Source organism: Danio aesculapii, chromosome 15 (genome assembly GCF_903798145.1).
Source record: "Danio aesculapii chromosome 15, fDanAes4.1, whole genome shotgun sequence".
NCBI classification, from domain to species: Eukaryota; Metazoa; Chordata; class Actinopteri; order Cypriniformes; family Danionidae; genus Danio; species Danio aesculapii.
The window spans coordinates 17,733,438-17,752,308 of record NC_079449.1 but is presented as its reverse complement, the minus strand read 5'-3'; the positions used below and the strand labels follow the sequence as shown (position 1 = coordinate 17,752,308).

At 35.5% G+C, this 18,871-nt stretch overlaps 1 protein-coding gene across 4 annotated transcripts in view; it reads right to left on the bottom strand.

Annotated features, from left to right (window-relative positions):
* Window positions 1-18,871, bottom strand: part of ksr1b (kinase suppressor of ras 1b) — a 77,181-nt gene that overhangs the window by 21,027 nt on the left and 37,283 nt on the right. For all 4 annotated transcript variants that reach the window (XM_056473260.1, XM_056473261.1, XM_056473263.1 and 1 more), the window contains 7 exons: window positions 13,823-13,970; window positions 12,058-12,511; window positions 2,134-2,291; window positions 1,161-1,230; window positions 985-1,068; window positions 837-898; window positions 562-674 (listed from right to left, as the gene is read on the bottom strand). In XM_056473260.1, coding sequence (XP_056329235.1) covers window positions 562-674; window positions 837-898; window positions 985-1,068; window positions 1,161-1,230; window positions 2,134-2,291; window positions 12,058-12,511; window positions 13,823-13,970 — 1,089 coding nt within the window. The remainder of the gene's footprint in view (window positions 1-561; window positions 675-836; window positions 899-984; window positions 1,069-1,160; window positions 1,231-2,133; window positions 2,292-12,057; window positions 12,512-13,822; window positions 13,971-18,871) is intronic.

Below are 18,871 nucleotides of genomic sequence, written 5' to 3'. Positions count from 1 at the left end.
ACTACTACTACTATTATTAATACTACTACTACTAATAATAACAATACTACTAATAATAATACTACTAAGACTACTACTAATACTGCTACTACTAAAATTATACCGTTACTAATACTTCTAATACTACTACTAATACTGCTGCTACTACTACTAATATTAATATTTATACTTATATTTCTAATAATACTAACACTACAACTACTACTACTAATAATAATAGTACTATTAATACTACTAATACTAATATTACTACTACTAATAATAATACTAACACTACTAGTACTACTAATACTGCTACTAAACTACTAATAACACTAACACTAATACTAACACTAATAATAATAATAATAATAATAATAATAATAATAATAATAATAAAAACAATAATAATTAAAAATGTATTGTACACAAAACATAATTTTATTATTATTTTTATTTATTATTTATTTATTTGTTATTATTATTATTATTATTATTATTATTATTATTATTATTATTGTTATTATTATTATTATTATTATTATTATTATAATAGAGGTAGCACACATAAGGAGTACATGCCTTCTTGTTTATGGCCTTTGGTAACGTCCCATACTGCTGAGATTCTGCCGGTCGCTCCACCTGGTTGTTGATGCCTGACGGTACAGACTCTGTTCTTCTGATCTTATTTGGGACTGGAAAAAAACAGCACAGAACTTCAGATCATCTGCAGCACAAGTTACCTAAATATATTTATATATATATATATATATATATATATATATATATATATATATATATATATATATATATATATATATATATATATATATATATATATTTATATACTGTCTTACATTGTGCAAATGAAATCCTGCACTTAGGAGCTTCTTTGGTACATTTGTTGTGGCACTTCACCCTAAAAGAGAAGGAAGCAAACATTAGAAGGAGACATTGGGGAATAAGACGTGTTTTTCCCATAAAATGGCCAGATTATTTACTTACTTGCATTGTTTGCATTTAACACCAAACATCATGTTCTTCTTGCACACCTGACATGTCTGAGACAACCACGACTTGGTGGAGAACCTTTGAGGAGGCACCAAAAAATAAATAAATAAGTCAAGCTGGATTTTGAAAAGCAAAGAGGGGTTTATAACAGAAAAATAACCTGTGTGTACCTGTGTGTGACATCCAGGCCGATGTCTTTCCTCATGACTAGCGGAGAGCTTCCTTGAGTCGTAACATTATCTGTGCAATGGTACAGAAATTCAGATTGCACTCAAAATGAATTCAGCTGAGTTTTGTGTTAACATGATGCTAAGCTAGTTTTGTGATAAGCAGAAAAAGTGTAATTGCACTATATGTCAGCTATTTGGATAATTATTATTATTATTTTTTTTTTATTGTTATTATATTATTATTATTATTATTGTTGTTGTTGTTGTTGTTGTTGTTACTGTTATTATTATTATTATTATTGTTATTATTATTATTATTATTATTATTATTATTATTATTGTTATAATTATTATTATTATTATTATTATTATTATTATTATTATTATTATTATTATTTTAAAATATATATATATCTCACTGACCCCAACAACATGTTTATGGTTTAACAATACAGCTCTGGAAAAACTGAAGTTGTTACTATTATGATGTTGCATTACTTTCCTGAATAGATTTACCCACAAAGAATGTGCAAAACTGCATTAAAATCTGGCTAAATCAACACAATGATACTGGAATCAGTCACACTTTACAATAATGATTCATCAGATAATGTTTTTACTAACATGAACTAAAGATGAACAATACTTGTTTATAATTGTTTTAATAGTTCAACATTTACTAATGCATTAACATCCAAATTCATGTTTGCTATCATTAATTAATGCACCGTGAGTTAACAAGAACTAACAATGAATAATTGTATTTGTTAGTAAATGCATTAACCAACATTACCAACATAGGCAACTAATCCAACCTTTTTGTAAAGTGTTACCGGATAATGTTGCTGTTGTTTTTGGCACAGTATTGATGTTGTGATCACACCCGTGTTGTCTTAAAAGTGCTATCTAGGCAGTTCTGAACACATAAACTGTCTTTATTTTATTTGTGTCTGAATGAATGAATAGTTCTTACTTCTGAGAGCGGCAGGGTCTGTCAGGTGGCTGGGTGTGTTCGGTGGGAGGCAGGGCGAGCGGGCAGACAGCAGCGGTGAGCGGGATGGTGAATCCTCCCAGCCGTTTCCTCCACCGTTCACCTGGACGTTCAGGAGAGGCTTGTTCTTCTTCCCACTCCTGCAGGTCAGAGGAAAAAAACACAGCATTTAGTGTATGGGAAGCAATAAATAAACAATTAATAACACTAGACTGCATTATATTTGGGGTGGCAAGGTGGCTCGGTGGTTAGCACTGCCGCCTCAAACAAGAAGGTCGCTGGTTCCAGTCCTGCAGTATGGAGTTTGTATGTTTCCCTGTATTATGGTGGGTTTTCTCCAGGTGCTTGCACTATAGGTGAATTGGGTAAACTAAAATAGTCGTAGTGTATGAGTTTGTGTGTGCATGAGTGTATGAGTGTTTCCCAGAACTGGATTACATCCGCTGTGAAAAACATTTGCCGGAATAGCTTACGGTTCATTCCGCTGTGGCGACGCCTGATGCTGTGCTGATTTTAAACCAATTGCATTAGCAGGTCACACTTTCTCCCAAAACGTTGTAGCAATTCTGCTTTCAGAAGCCACTATTGAGGAGTGGAGTTTTTATTATTCCTGTAAACTGCTACAAAGACGTGATTCACATCTTCCTCTAAACCACATTCGGTTTACTTCTAAACCACATTGTTCACTTCTCAGGTGATTTCCACACATAGGACATTCTTTCATGCATAATTCTGATGATGAAGGATAGAAGTATGGCCCCTGACAGAAGCAAATTCAAAACATGACCCAGATGTTTTCAAGACATCCAAACAGTGACAGAAAAGTGTGAATATTTTGACACGCACAATCATCCAAAATGATTTAGAAATTTTTGTATGGGCATTTCTTAAACCTTGAGTAAAATATTTAAACATTTCTAAGTGAAATTATGCATTGTAATTCAAATTGAATGTTGCCATCTGAATGCTGTTATTATATGCATTAGTGCATTACAGCTTAACAATATGCTTAGTTAAATAATGCAATGTAATTAAGCCCAAACCTTTTGCCATCTGAATGCTATTATTATTTGGAAAAGTGCATTACAGGTTAACATAATAAGCATTAATAAGCTTTAATGCTTTTTATTAATAGATCCACCTATTTGGCAAGTTTCTCATATAATTCATCTACAAAAAGACAGAAAATACTACTTTACAAACTGAATTGTAAGTAAATCAAGTGAACAATTTCATATTACTATTATTATATCACAATAATATTAGTGAAATGAATTTAAAAACTAAATAAATAAAGCATTAATAAAAGCTAAATAATACATTGTAATTAAAACCAAACATTTCGCCATCTTAATGTTATTACATGGAACAGTTCATTAAAGCTTTTATACTACTTAACATGTCATTCTTTATCATTTCTTCTTTTGTGAAAAACAACTGCATGTGTAGAAAATGTTGATATTTTGAAACCCTACTTCAAGGTAATATTAGTATTTTTGTATTACTTAATTAGTATTAGTATTAGTATAGTATTTTGCATATTAAATAGTTTCAAGATGCAGGACTGTTCAATTAAAATAACAAATAAGTATTTAGCAACAATTAAAAAATGATAATAATATTTAGAAAATTTAAATAAAAAATAGCTATAATAAATGATTCTACTGATGATTCTACTAGTAATTATACAGACAATTCAATTTTGTTACTATTCAATTCATTTCAAGTTTATTTGTATAACACTTCACAATAACTATGTATAAACAGTGTTGGGGATAGCGCATTACAGGTAACGCGAGTTACGTGATAATATTACTTTTCTAAGTAATGAGTAAAGTAATGCATTAAATAATAATATTTGAGTTACTTTTTTTCAAAATGTAATGCGAGTTACTTTTTAGTTTAATTAATTATCTTTTAAAAAATAAATTGCTAACTTGAAACTAAAGTAGTCACAATGAATGCACTCATTGAGGGAATGTGTTCATTATTTTCAGTATGTTCATTATCAAAGAAAAGGAAAAGAGGATTGTCTCAATGGACAGTGATTTTACTTCAGACAAATGGTACAAAAGTAGCAAACACATAGCTTTAAACTTTCAATAATCTGTATATCTCTGGGGTAAGGAAGTTCTCAGATAACACTATCCTAAAATATTATTTTTTGGTGTGTTTTTTAAAGGTAAATGAAGGTGAAGGTTATACAGGGCGCTGTTGATTGCAGAGCGCCCAAAAAGAAAGAAAAAAAAACAAGTTCTGAAAGAGATCAAGCCTCAGCCAGGCAATAAAAAGTAACGCAAAAGTAACACAAAAATATCATAACACATTACTTACTATGAAAATTAACTAAGTGATGCAATTAGTTACTTTTTTGGGGAGTAATTCAATATTGTAATACTTTCAAATATCCTCAAACTAAATAAATGTTCATTGAATATTTATTTATACAATATATATTCATTCATTCAATCATTCATTTTCTTTTTGGCTTAGTCTCTTCACTAATCTGGGGTCGTCACAGCGGAATGAACCGCCTACTTATCCAGCACATGTTTTACGCAGCGGATGCCCTTCCAGCTGCAACCCATCACTGGGAAACACCCATTCACACTCATTCACTCACATACACTACTGATAATTTAGCTCACCCAATTCACCTATACCACATGTCTTTGGACTTGTGGGGGAAACCGGAGCACCCGGAGGACACCCACACCAACACGGGGAGAACATGCAAACTACACACAGAAATGCCAACTGACCCAGCCGGGGCTCGAACCAGCGACCATTTTGCTGTGAGGCGAACACGCTACCCACTGCAACACCGCGTCGCCTGTGTATAAATATAAAATATATATAACTAATAAAAATAATACATAATAATAAAATTATTTTTATTATTGAATGAAGATGGCGCCATGGTGGTGCAGTGGGTAGCACGATCGCCTCACAGCAAGAAGGTCACTGGTTCAAGCCTCGGCTGGGTCAGTTGGTGTTTCTGTGTGGAGTTTGCATGTTCTCCCCGTGTTGGTGTGGGTGTCCTCCGGGTGCTCCGGTTTCCCCCACAAGTCCGAAGACATGTAGTATAGGTGAATTGGTATAAGCTTAATTGTCTGTAGTGTATGTGTGTGAATGAGAGTGTATAGATGTTTCCCAGTGATGGGTTGCAGCTGGAAGGGCATCCGCTGCGTAAAACATATGCTGGATAAGTTGCTGGTTCATTCCGCTGTGGCGACCCCAGATTAATAAGGGGACTAAGCCGAAAAGTAAAGAAATGAATGAATGAATGAATGAGGATGCTCTAAATTGAAACAACCAGAATTGAGTACTGTAACTGCAGAACCATTCAAAATGCATTAGTCAAAGCCAAAAAAAATTTCCCCAAAACAAATACAACTTCAAGTCATAATGCTTATTATCACAAGCAGCTTTTAAATGGAATTATAACAACGCAAGCAAACATAATTCCCAGAAAGCTTCTATAATGACTCACTCTGTACCTCCCAGCAAGAAACCTTTCTATAGTACACAAAATAAACACACTTCTGCAGCTTGTCCACCACAAACATTTCAAAAATGTCCTAAAAATGCAGGCGTGCAGCTTCACAGGCAGGGAGCTGGACTTGAGTTCACACTGATTATGAGGAGGAGCTGGATTCGTGACGGACATTTATTGGCTCAGAGAGGAGCGGGAATGATCCAGCATGGGACGCCAGTGAGTCTGAGAAGGGCTTTGACCTCGGTCTTGTGCTAACGGGAAACACTGGGGCTGCATGAAGGGGCGGAAGGACGGACGGAGTGTTGAACTGCACTGCCCTCTTCCGAAATCAGAGTTCTCGGATGACATCGTAGCTCTTGCCAACACACACACACACACACACTGGGCAGGGCGACATTGGTACATATTTGAACAGCGAGAGCTACAACAATATGGCCTGGATTTCTACATTTATGCTGCCGGGCAAGAAAACATTCCACATAATTTGCTGAGTTAAGCAAGTTTTTACGTGAAGCAAATGTTGTGCAATGTATTACGGAAACTGTTATTTACAGAGTCAGCATCCTGCTCTTTTTTTATTTTACATGTGCTATCAGTATCAAAGATCATTATTATCACTATTTATTGTTATAGTTGCAATTGCTTTCAAGAAAATCCTCACCAATTTTAATATTTATAAAGAAAAGCACCATCATAACAGTGGTCCATGTGACTTTAAAATAGAACAATGCACGCTTTCTAAAATCATACAATCGGCTGACATTTGTGATCAAAATGGTTAAAAAATAGATTAAGTCATCATTTTTACAATTTCTTCATGCATGTTGCAGCGCAAGAAATCAATCATGTGCTGAGATTTTATGTGACGCAATTAGTTTTTAACATTAGTGAAACTTAGACTTAAAGATTTAGCATCCTGCACATGTTTTAATAAATTCAACAAGTTGAAACGTGCAATGCTATTTGCTAATGCACGTGAGGAACACTCGGTACGAATGTTCAAATATGCTACTGATGTGCTAAAACATGATAGCTTCATGATCAATCATGTTAACGGCTTGCCAAAATATGTAGGCGTCTTACCAGAACATTAGCATTCTGTTAATTTACTAATGTGTATATTTTTTATGACAGACTGGAAGATCTTCAAAGCTTTCAAATATCAAGCTTTTATAAATACCTGCTGTTTAGGTTTTCTCAGACCAGCTACAAAGTCTTAATAAGTTTTTTTTATCTACAGTTGAAGTCAGAATTATTAGCCCCTCTTTGAATTATTATTATTTTTTAATATTTCCCAAATTATGTTTAACAGAGCAAGGAAATTTTCACAGTATGTCTGATAATATTTTTTCTTCTGGAGAAAGTCTTTTTTGTTTTATTTTAGCTAGAATAAAAGCAGTTCTTAATTAAAAAAAAAAAAACATTTTATGGTCGAATTATTAGCCCCTTTAAGCTATATTTTTGATAGTCTACAGAACAAACCATCAATATACAATAACTTGCCTAATTACCCTAACCTGCCTAGTTAACCTAGTTGAGTCTTTAAATGTCACTTTAAGCTGTATAGAAGTGTCTTGTAAAATATCTAGTAAAATATTATTTACTTTCATCATGGCAAAGATAAAATAAACCAGTTATTAAAACTATTATGTTAGAAATGTGTTGAAAAAAATCTTCTCTCTGTTTAACAGAAATTGGGGGGAAAATAAACAGGGGGGCTAATAATTCTGACTTTAACTGTATTTTAAGGTTTTGTTCACTGACTGTTAACAGATTTGCCTCAATAATTACATTTTTTGTGACACTTGTTATTCATTCATTCATGTTCTTTTCGGCTTAGTCCATTTATTAATCAGGGGTCGCCACAGTGCAATGAACCGCCTACTTATCCAGCATATGTTTTCCAGCCACAACCTAACACTGAGAAACACCTATACACTCTCATTCATACACATACACTACGGCCAATTTAGCTCATTCAATTCACCTATAGTGCATGTCTTTGGACTGTGGGGGAAACCGGAGCACCTGTAGGATACCCACACCAACACCGGGAGAACATGCAAACTCCACAAAGAAATGCCAGGTGAAGCAAATGGATTGTGAGGCAATCGTGCTACCCACTGCGCCACTGTGACGCCCACACTTTCTATTGGAAGGATTAAAAAGTTTAGTCTGTTCCTCACACAAATCTGACATCTCCAAAAGTCTTTGAATAGAGCACACAAATCATACCGAATTTTTGAAGCTCAAAAGCTTCTGTTCTAATTGCATAAAAAAAGAGGCAACATGAGAGTGACTAAATGATAATACAATATAGACCATTTCAATATGGTGATATTATTGTTTTATGAACAGTTCCTGCTTGCCATCAAACTTTTTCAGAACTGTAAGAAGATGCAATTCAGTCATAACTAAGCCCACACAGAATCTGCACAGATTTCTGCAGATTTTTATTCCATCGAGTCTATGTATTTACTTGTACAAATGTGTGTAAATTTATATTTATTCAGTTTTTAAATTCATTTCACTAATATTATTGTGATATAATAATAGTAATATGAAATTGTTCATTTGATTTATTTACAATTCAGTTTGTAAAGTAGTATTTTCTGTCTTTTAGTAGATTTTTTAAGTAGTATTATATGAGAAACTTGCCAAATAAGTGGATCTAACTGGATTTGCATTGTAAACATTAATTAAAGTTTAAAAATGTATTATTTTTATGATTTCATATTAAGTTTTTAGTTATGATACTCCTAAAATCCTTATGCATATATCCACAGATTTTTTACAAAATTCTCCACAGAAAAAGCAAAAAACTTCCACAGATTTTGTCAGACCCTGGTCATAACTAATATTAACCATCTGTCATTAAAAAATATCAATATGTAGAGCTTTCTGGATTCTTAGAAGCTATGGAAATTAAAAATCTAAAACAGGAAATACATTAGGGCCATTGTTACTGTTTACATCCCTCAAAATGGTCTATACAAATCACCATATTTTGACCACCTTCAAAATGATGATGACCCTATGAATTTTGTTCATCAACTTTAACACACATCAAATGAAAAGTCAGCATTTGTTTTTGTGCTATTTTAAGCCTGTATGTCGCTGCTAGTCCTGACACAGTCTTAAGAAGCACTGCTTATTCTTCAGATTTTATCTTTAAATACCCACACCCTTCAGATAAAGCATATTCCATTCCCATATTGCATGCATTACTGCATGACTGTATCATGCGGTAAGTGTTTCTGAGAATATGACATCATGCTTACAGTATTAGGCTGGATCCGAAAGGTGAAAATAAATAAATAAATCAATAAATAAAGGAGGCCGAAGTCCATATGGATGTTTTTCTGTGACACACACCAGTGACAGCTTTAATCGCATGTCATATATTAAACTGCAAAATAATAATAATAATAATAATAATAATAATAATAATAATAATAATAATAATAATAATAAAACAAGGATGCATAAAATCAGAAGTGACACCAAAGATATTTATGATGTTACAAAATCATTCCATCGCAGGTAGATGATGTTATTTTAAACTTTATATTCATGAAAATAAATTAATATGAAGAGCATTTTAAATATAATAAGAATATGTCTTAATAATGTGACACACTGAAGAATGGAGTATTGGCTTGTGAACAATCAGCTTCATCACCGAAGAGTGAAATTAGATTTGAAAATGTAATATATTTGAAGATTTTAAAAAAGAAAAAGGAAGACTTTTTCCATTTCCAGGCTTTTTGTGGGTCCTAAATTGTGAAACTGTCTACTTCTTTCTATTACAATAATCTCTACAGAATCCTTGTTAGAGGGGAAATTGAAACTTTTTAGAAAAGGCTTTTAATACCCGAGTTATCTGAGCTTTGCTGTTTTCTTTTTCTGTTTCATGTTTAAATTGTGAAACAAGTGCTGGGATAACAGGTAAATAGCTGCAATATAAACACTGATGTCTGCAATCCAAAAGCAGCTTGATTCTTTAATGCCAGTATGACATGCAGTAATTAATTCAAGAGATTCTTCAAAAATGCGGATTCATCCAGTAATGAAACACACAAAGTCTTAATAAGGGAGTTACTGAATCATTCCTTCAAACTAAGACTTAGAAAATATTCAATTAAATTCAGCATTTCCTTCAGCCTAGTCTCAGGGTTCGCCACAGAGGAATGAACCACCAACTATTCCATCAAATGTTTTACGCAGCGGATGTCTTTCTTGCCACAACCCAGTACTGGGAAACAACCATACACACTCATTCACACACAAACTCATACACTATGGCCAATTTAGTTAATCGGATTCGTCTGTACCACATGTCTTTGGACTCTGGGGGAAACCGGAGCACTCGGAGGAAACCCACGCCAACACAGGGAGAACATGCAAACTCCACACAGAAATGCCAACTGGTCCAGCTGGAACTCGAACCAGCAATCTTTTTGCTGTGAGGGGATGGTGCTAACCCCTATTCATTTAGACTATATAATACTTTTAAAAATTTATTTAAAGCAATTACAATTTTGTCAGAAACTCATGTGTAAATTATTATCACTTTATTTTGCTGCCTATTCATAATTCTGCGAGATCAACACGATTCACAGTTTTGTTTTTGTTTATTTACAGAAAACTCTAAACCAACCAAAATACCAACACAAAGACACCAGTGACATTTTTTAATACCTAACAGCTTCTTCTCACAAGCTGCAAGAGCCCTCAGCTCCAGTCAATTTACCCCCCTCTAAAATCTCATCCACCCCCCTCCCCCATGCATTCCTGAGTATGTCCAATGAAGGTGAGTGGGCTTAACAAACCACCTGTAGAAAAGACACCCTCATGACTCTTGCATAGGGCTGTGCAATTTGGGAAAAATATCTAATTGCGATATTTTTTGACAGATACTGCGATTTTGATTTGATTTGTGATTTATTTTTGTAGCTTCACCAATAATCTGTATCATAGTTGCTTACTGCTCAAATGCTGGGAGTGTTAGTTAAAAAGGAACTGAAAATATATGAACTTACTCAAGTTAAACATTTATTCAAATTTGCTTTTAAATATTCAGAAATGAAACCCTCATTTTTCTCTACAGCAAACAGTAAACAAATAAAATGACCTTTCTGTAAACAAGTTCAACTCAAATTAAGGAGATAGTGTAGCTTATTATACAAAAAAATAATAATTATAAAATACAGAACACTTAGCAAACTAACATGGCTGAAACAACTCTGAAATTGTACTTTGCTGTTGCTTGCTACTAGATTCAGTGTCACTGGCAATACCTTCAATTGACTTTTTAGCAAGGCACTCCTCATATAGCTGCCTGTGGTGCTTTTTAGGTGCTGGTTGTTGCATGCTGTGGCAACAATTATTACAAACTCTTGTTCGGTGTCTGTGAATTTGAAACCAAAATATTTTCATTTAACCGACTTCCTGCTTTTCTTTGATATTAATTAATCTAATAATGCTTCTGAAGCGGGAAACGACATCACTCTTTTGTCCGCGCTTTCCTGTTTGTTTGTTTGTTTGTTTATTTATTTTTTTTCATTTTGGGCATTCCGCATAGTTTGGTTAGGCAATTCTGATTGGGTAGAACGAAAGTGTGCTCACTTAATTGGGTAGTAAGACTATCACACACAGACGGCAGGTACGCAATTGCTCTGGGTGAGAGAAATTAAATAATACACATACATTTTATATCGCAGCCTCATGCAATTAGATAATAGCAACGTTTTAAATCACGATTGCGATTCAATTTCGATTAATCGCACAGCCCTACTCTTGCACCAGGATGCACATTTCCACCATAGACACTTTCTTAATCACTCCATGTCTCCTGGAAACACTGTGCATTTAAAATTGTGTTTCATTCAGGTGAGTGGGCTTGACAAACCACCTGTAGAAACACTCTTCTCTATTATGCACCTAACACTTTGTGTAAACTCCATCTTACAAGGACTCAATAAGGAAAGCGTTGTTTACTATAAATGCACCACAATCATGTTGCACTGCTTGCTTTAACCTTAAATAACTCTTCTGCACAATATTCAACCTTTAATACCTCTCTTGCTCAATATCTGCACAACATTGTTCAGTCTCATCTAACAGTACTTGTATAGCCGGTCTTATGTGTATAGTTAAACAGCTTATTGTATATGTTAGTTATGCATAGGTTTTTTAAATAGCTCTTATGTCCAGTGTTGTGTTTGTATTTATAATTAATTTATGTAGCACCGTTGTCCTGCGAGACACGATATTTCTTCCTCTGTATGTCCACATATGTAGCGGAATGACAATGAACTCAACTTGAATCTCATTTCCAAAACATAAGATTACTTTTTGCTCAATGCCACACACCGCTACTCTCATGCAGATTCACAAATACTTACTTGTTGGGTGTTGGGTCATCAATGCGGTTGGCCAGCTGACTCTGACTCTTGCTGCGGGTGAGTGTGATGCTGGGCAGGAGGTTTAGCAGCTTGCGGGATGGAGGTGGAGGAGTTCGTGAAGGTTTGAGCTTGCCGCATCTTTTGGGTGGTGGGGTGACTGGAGGAGTGGACAGCAGTCCTGAGATGTTGCAGTTAAGCTGTGGGGAGGACGAGAAGGGGTCTGTCAGCCCATCACAGCGGGTGTAGACAACCACAGGGAAGTCTGAGGAAGGAAGAGTGGAAACGGACACACAGGAGCGAAGCGAGGGTAAAGCTGAAGGAGGAGGCCAGCTGGTGGGGTTGAGCCCGTAAGACTGAGTAGCACGCATTGAACAGGACAGAGGGTCAGGAGAGGTGCTGTCGTGCTGAGTGGGCTCTGCTATCCACGGGATACCCTCTTTTTTAAGTCCCACACCTAAAATGGAAACAGTGACAGACTTTAGGATGATATAGAAGCAGGTGGAGGATCAAATAAAAAAACATCACTTACATATCTTACACTTGTGACAAAGAAGATATTTTAATAAATGTTGGAAACAGCCGAATTCTGACTTCAATAGTATTTTTTTTCTACTATGGATGTCTATTACTACTGATTTTCAACATTCTTCAAAATATCTTCTTTTGTGTTTAACAGAAGAAAGAAACTCAAAGGTTTGGAACAAGGATGTGTTGAGTAAATCAGGGATTCTCAACAGGTGGGCCTCAGTGATCCTGCAGGTGGGCTGCGAGATGGCTTAAAATTAACTTAAATATTATACTATAATTACTTGATTTCATTATTAAATACGTCATTTTAAAATGACCGAAGTAATGGCATTTCCCGTTTTCTGTATTCAGACTCACTGTTAAATACAGACATATCTGTTGCTTAAACTTCAAACTGCTGCCGTCAGCTAGGACTTCGTTGAAGTCCTATCAAATCGTGTAAAGGTAACGATAGTTAAAAGTTATAATAACCAGTTCGTGCGTGCCATACATCTGCGACTCATACTATATCAGAGTCGCACAAGTCCGTGGATTCACAAACTATGTGTGCTCTCTTTTTGTTCATTTACATTTTACAGTAGTAATAATTATTACTACTAAAGTTTTCATATTAGAAAAAGTAGTAGTTTAGTAATATTTTAATGCGAGTGACTGACTTTAATTCAGTTTTTCGCTGCTTTATCAGAGGTTCCCACCACGGAATGAACCACCAATTACTCTGGCATACGTTTTACACAATGCACACCAAAGCAACATTTAAAATTTTAGTTTTCATGTAAAATGTATATTATTTTTTATTTAGGTTTTATTAAAATAAAAACAATTTCGCAAAAATTGTCAGTTCATTCCATTGTGGTGACCCCTGATAAACCAAGGACTAACCCGAAGTACAGTGAGCGAGTGAATTTCACCAAAAGTAACATCTGCCTTAATAAACTGTAATTTTCTGTGATTTTATATGCATTTGTTTCTTTAAATTGTCTTACTTCTATCTTTTCATCATATTTAAAAATACCAAAGTTAAAGATGCACTGCGTAACATTTGAAAAACACTTTTGACCACAGTGTCAGACAGACTGTGTCAGATTCCCAAAACACAGTTGCAGTCAATCTGCAGTAAGAGGCGTGTCAAGTAACTTCAATAGGAATGAGGTCTTGTGTTTTGTTTTGGTGCTTTCAAACATCAACATCATTTGGCAAAATTCACTTTTTAAAAGATTAAGCGGTGAACAGTGACCTGTGTCAGTAGCGCTCTTGAGGCAGGAGAGGGCAGCGGTGATGCGGGAACACTCCTCACTGCTGGAGCCCAGTCTCTTCATGCTCTCTTCCACCTGGCCACTGGACATCTGCAGCAGGGCATCCAGAGACAGCTTCACAGGGACTGCCTGAACACAGAATACAACAATCAGTAATGCATGGCAGAAGTGGACAACAGGGAATACTGAAATGCTTTAAAGCAGAAATAGATATTGACTACTTCACTCATTATTATCTTGACTTGACAGTTGTTTTTTGCCATTTCAGTAGCCATTGATTGAGTAAATTCACGTAAATTCCTGGTAAGTTTCCAAATTTTCCCAGATGAAATTCTTGTGAAAATTTCTACTGGAAATTTTCAACCGCTTTACAACCTATGCATGATGGGCCTAAACCAGTCAGTCAAGGTATGAGCACAAAAAAACACTCAGCAAAATATTAATAAATTATTATTATTATCAAATTGCTAATGTGCCTGTAGTCAGACAGAATGGAGTCCATACACTAATTAGAGGAAGATTAGTTGATAAAGCCTGCTGGAATCCCGCCGCCGCCACTAAGACTGCTGGCATCTCATGGCACCAGACTGAGCCAGTGTCCAGATACCCCACACAGGTTAGTTTTTTCCCTCTGTCCACCATTCCTCCACCCTCCAACATTCCTGCGCTCTTTGGCGTCTCCCTGCTGTATTTCAATTCTCACCCAAAACACACACAGACGCTCTCGCTCAAACGCATGACTGAGAATCTGCCCAGCAACAGTTGTGTTTGTGGTCAATGCAGGCTCCATGGTAAATGAACAGATAACAGGGCACATGAGCCTCATCCGTATGGAGGATGAAAATGTGTACGGAAAGTCTATGGGGTAGAGAAGATTTAGGGAGGAATCAACAATGCAGGTTTGCTTTAAATTATAAAGTGAATATCAATGTATGTGGCTCTGTTTTGGTGTTTAACTGGTAATTGCTAATTAGATGGAACATTTAAATAGTGTTGATATAAATATTCATAGCATACTGCATCATAATATACACTGTAAAACATGCTGGGTTCCACACAATTCCTTTATATTGTCCCAACACAAATCAATTAAATAAACTTTATTGTTTTAACAAATGTAAGTGGACTGAACATAAAACAATTACATTGTCCCCAAAAAAACTCAAGTATTGTGATGATTAAGCTAATTTTAAATAGTTTGAACAAGCAGCACAAATAATTTGAGTGAAATATTGAATATATCAGTATTTTATGTTTTGAGTACTGGTATTGTTGGCTAAAACTGTATTTTTAAACTCATTTTAGAAACAATTGCATTGTCCAGATCCGATTACATGATCAGAAAATCGAGCCCCATCACACGGTTTCAGACTCGATCGGAATTGGACGTAACCTCCCGATCAGGACTCGGAATATATATGTATATTATATATATTTTCTCATTATTTTTTTAACACATCTATAGTTATACGGTGGCAAAGAGTTGGACCTCTTTCTTGACTTCACACAGAAACAGCTGTTGTGGATTTCTCTAGTCTGGTTCACGGCACCAAACTGTTGTGAAATTCTAAGATGAGCCCAAAAAACCAGGGAGAACTTTCGGTTGTCTTCAAAGCAGAATCCTTTAATAAGAAGAACTCAGCATCGCTGTGGCGTCATCGAAAGAAACTCTTCACTGGCAGACAGACACTCAGTTTAAATACAGTATTACAGACACTGACACATGTAGGTGGGGACAGTCTAAAACAAAGCATGCAAATGAAGTGTTGTCGGCAGGGTAAATTGCCTTTCCAGGTGTGTACCCATTCACGATACATTTTAGCATTAAAACAGTGTGCAATTGATGTTCTGGAGACAGAACCTGTACGACCCAACCTGATCTCACCAGAAAACGTAAGTATTTTACGTTTTGTCAGTTTAGTGGCTAATTCGTACGAGTTCAGTCGTCCGAAATTGTTTGATTTTAAAAAGCACCTAACCCCACCCCTAAACCCAACCGTCATTGGGGGATGAGCAAATCATACTAAAATGTACGAATTCAAACGAATTAGCCACTAAAAAAAAGTTACGAATTGCTGTGAGATTGTGTTGTACAACCAGGCTTGACCATTTGTTAGAAGACAATAGACAACTGTGCTGTAAAACTGACAATTTGCATTACTTTGGAGACAGTCAGTGCTCAGGAAACCAAGACATTTTAAGGTCTGTCATACCCTAAAAATAACTTTTCAGTTATATATGGATTATATAAATTTATATTCCCACACAGCAAAGCGTGCGGCATGACATCACTTTGCTGCAGAGACGCTATTGGTTGAATCCTGGCAAAGTAGAACACAGAAACCGCTTGAAGTGGAAAGCGCGAGTATGTCTGCGGTCTGGAGGTATTATAAAGTTGATGACGACAACATTGCCATAGCAAACTGTGAGATATGTAAACTTGGGATTGTCTGCTGGGTGTTTTAAGTTGAGGTGCTGTTTGTTTTAAATTAGATTTTTTTATATTTACTGTAGCACTAAAGTCCAAAATACATTTAGGCAAACTGATATTGTTTTCAAATGTAGGTTCCATTTGTTAAAATAAATAAGATTAGTTTAATAAATTAATACGCATAAAAAATATTTCTAAAGCATTTACTAATCTTAGTTAATCCTAATGCTACAATTTTTTATTTGAATCATGTAATGAAAGTGAGAATTAAACGTAAACTGGAATATCCTCATATTCACACGTGATTATATTATGCTTGCATGTGGTGGGTGTGTGTAATACAGCATATCATAAACAAGAGGAACGGCCTTGCAATGGCATGTATGGTTCTCCAGGGAATGGAAATCTCCCAGCATCCTCATGGAGATTTCCTTTCTGAACAACAGCCAGAGATCAGATTTAAGAGCACTGATCTCCTCACGGCAAATACCAGACAACATCATGCATTCATTTAAAAGAAGAAAAGATATGGGTACAACGCAAGACATGTATTAAATGAAGAAGCATTATTATAAATGAGAAGTAGTAAAGTGTTTAACATTTCAAATAACTTATTAACTTAATAAAACGACAAAACATAATGGTCTATTGCCATAGTGTGAGAGATACATTTTATGTAAATAAATTATGTAAAAAAACAACTCTACCTTCTAAAAACAAGTACAAAATAAATATAAATATGAAAGTAAACATGAATTTGAAATGTGAAAAAAGGTATTATATTTTACATTTTTTTTAAAAACTCATCCAGACAAATAAATAAAACTTTGAAGAATTTGAGTTTGAAGAATAAAAATTGCTATTTAGTATTTTGGACTGTACTCTTGTCTTTACATAAAACCTTTTTACTGAACATACTTTACGTTTAAACTACTGTTACATTGAATGATTTTTCAATAAGTCATCTGTAAATCATTATAAAAACACCTTTTTTAATTGCATCAGTATTATTACATATACACTCACTGGCCATTTTATTAGGCACACCTTTCTAGTACCAGGTTGGACCCCTGTTGACTTCAGAACTGTCTTAATCGTTCATGGTATGGATTCAACAAGGTACTGGAAATATTCCACAGAGATTTTGGTCCATACTGACATAATAGCATCACGCAATTGCTGCAGATTTGTCGGCTGCACATCCATGACACGGATCTCCTGTTCTCCCAAATCCCAAAGGTGCTCTATTGGATTTAGCTCTGGTCACTGTGGAAGCTATTTCAATGCAGTGAACTCTTTGTCATATTCAAGAAATGAGTCTGAGATGATTCGTGTTTTATGACATGGCGTGTTATCCTGCTGGAAGTAGCCATCAGAAGATGGGTACACAGTGGTCATAAAGACATGGACATGGTCAACAACAATATTCAGGTAAGCTGTGGCATTGACATGATGCTCAATTGGAACTAATGGGCCCAAAGTGTGCCAAGAAAATATCCTTTACACCACTACACCACCACCAGCCTGAACAGGCAGGATGGATCCATGCTTTCATGTTGTTGACCCCTAATTCTGACCCCACCATCCAAATGTTGCAGCAGAAATTGAGACTCATCAGACCAGGCAACGTTTTTCCAATCTTCTATTGTCCAATTTTGGTGAGCCTGTGCCAATTTTAGCCTCAGTTTCCTGTTTTTAGATGGTCTTCTGCTGCTGTAGCCCATCCGCCTCAAGGTTTTAAGTGTTGTGCGTTCAGAGATGCTTTATTGTTTACCTTGGTTTTAACGAGTGGTTATTTGAGTTAGGTCAGCTCGAACATGGGCAGTCTCCTCTAACCTCTGGCATCAACATGGCATTTGCGCAAACAGAACTGCCGCTCTCTGGAAATTTTCTATTGTTCTGACCATTCTCTGTAAACCCTAGAGATGGTTGTGCGTGTAAATCCCAGTAGATCAGAAGTTTCGGAAAAACTTAGACCAGCCCGTCAGGCACCAACAACCATGCCACGTTCAAAGTCACTTAAATTATCTTTCTTCCCCATTCTGATGCTTGGTTTAAACTACAGCAGATCGTCTTGACCATGTCTACATGCCTAAATGCATTGAGTTGCTGCCATGTGATTGGCTGATTAAAAATTTGCGTTAACGAGCAGTTGGACAGGTGTACCTAATAAAGTGGCCGGTGAGTGTCAATATAAAAACGCATCAGTATTATTTGCTCAATAAAATGATATTAAACATGCATTAGCTTTTTTAATGTTTGAAATCTCTTTTTCATCTTTGACCCAAATATCAACTTGAGTTTGGTCTAAACACCAAACCAATAAAGAAGCACAACCTCCCCATAAACACACAACACAATAAATAATCTAATCATCCCAGGGGCATACCATTAATGCACATTCCTCTATTCTGTCATTCAGAAAACACAACAAAAAAAGTCCACGAGCTCGCTCTATATGACCTGTATTCCTCTCGAGTTAATAAGTACATGAATTACGGTGTTAAAGCAGACATGCTGGGGCAGAGAGCAGGTGAAATGACACATACCGATACCGAGGTAAAGTCTGAACATGTTTTGAGCCTGAGTTTAGCTGACG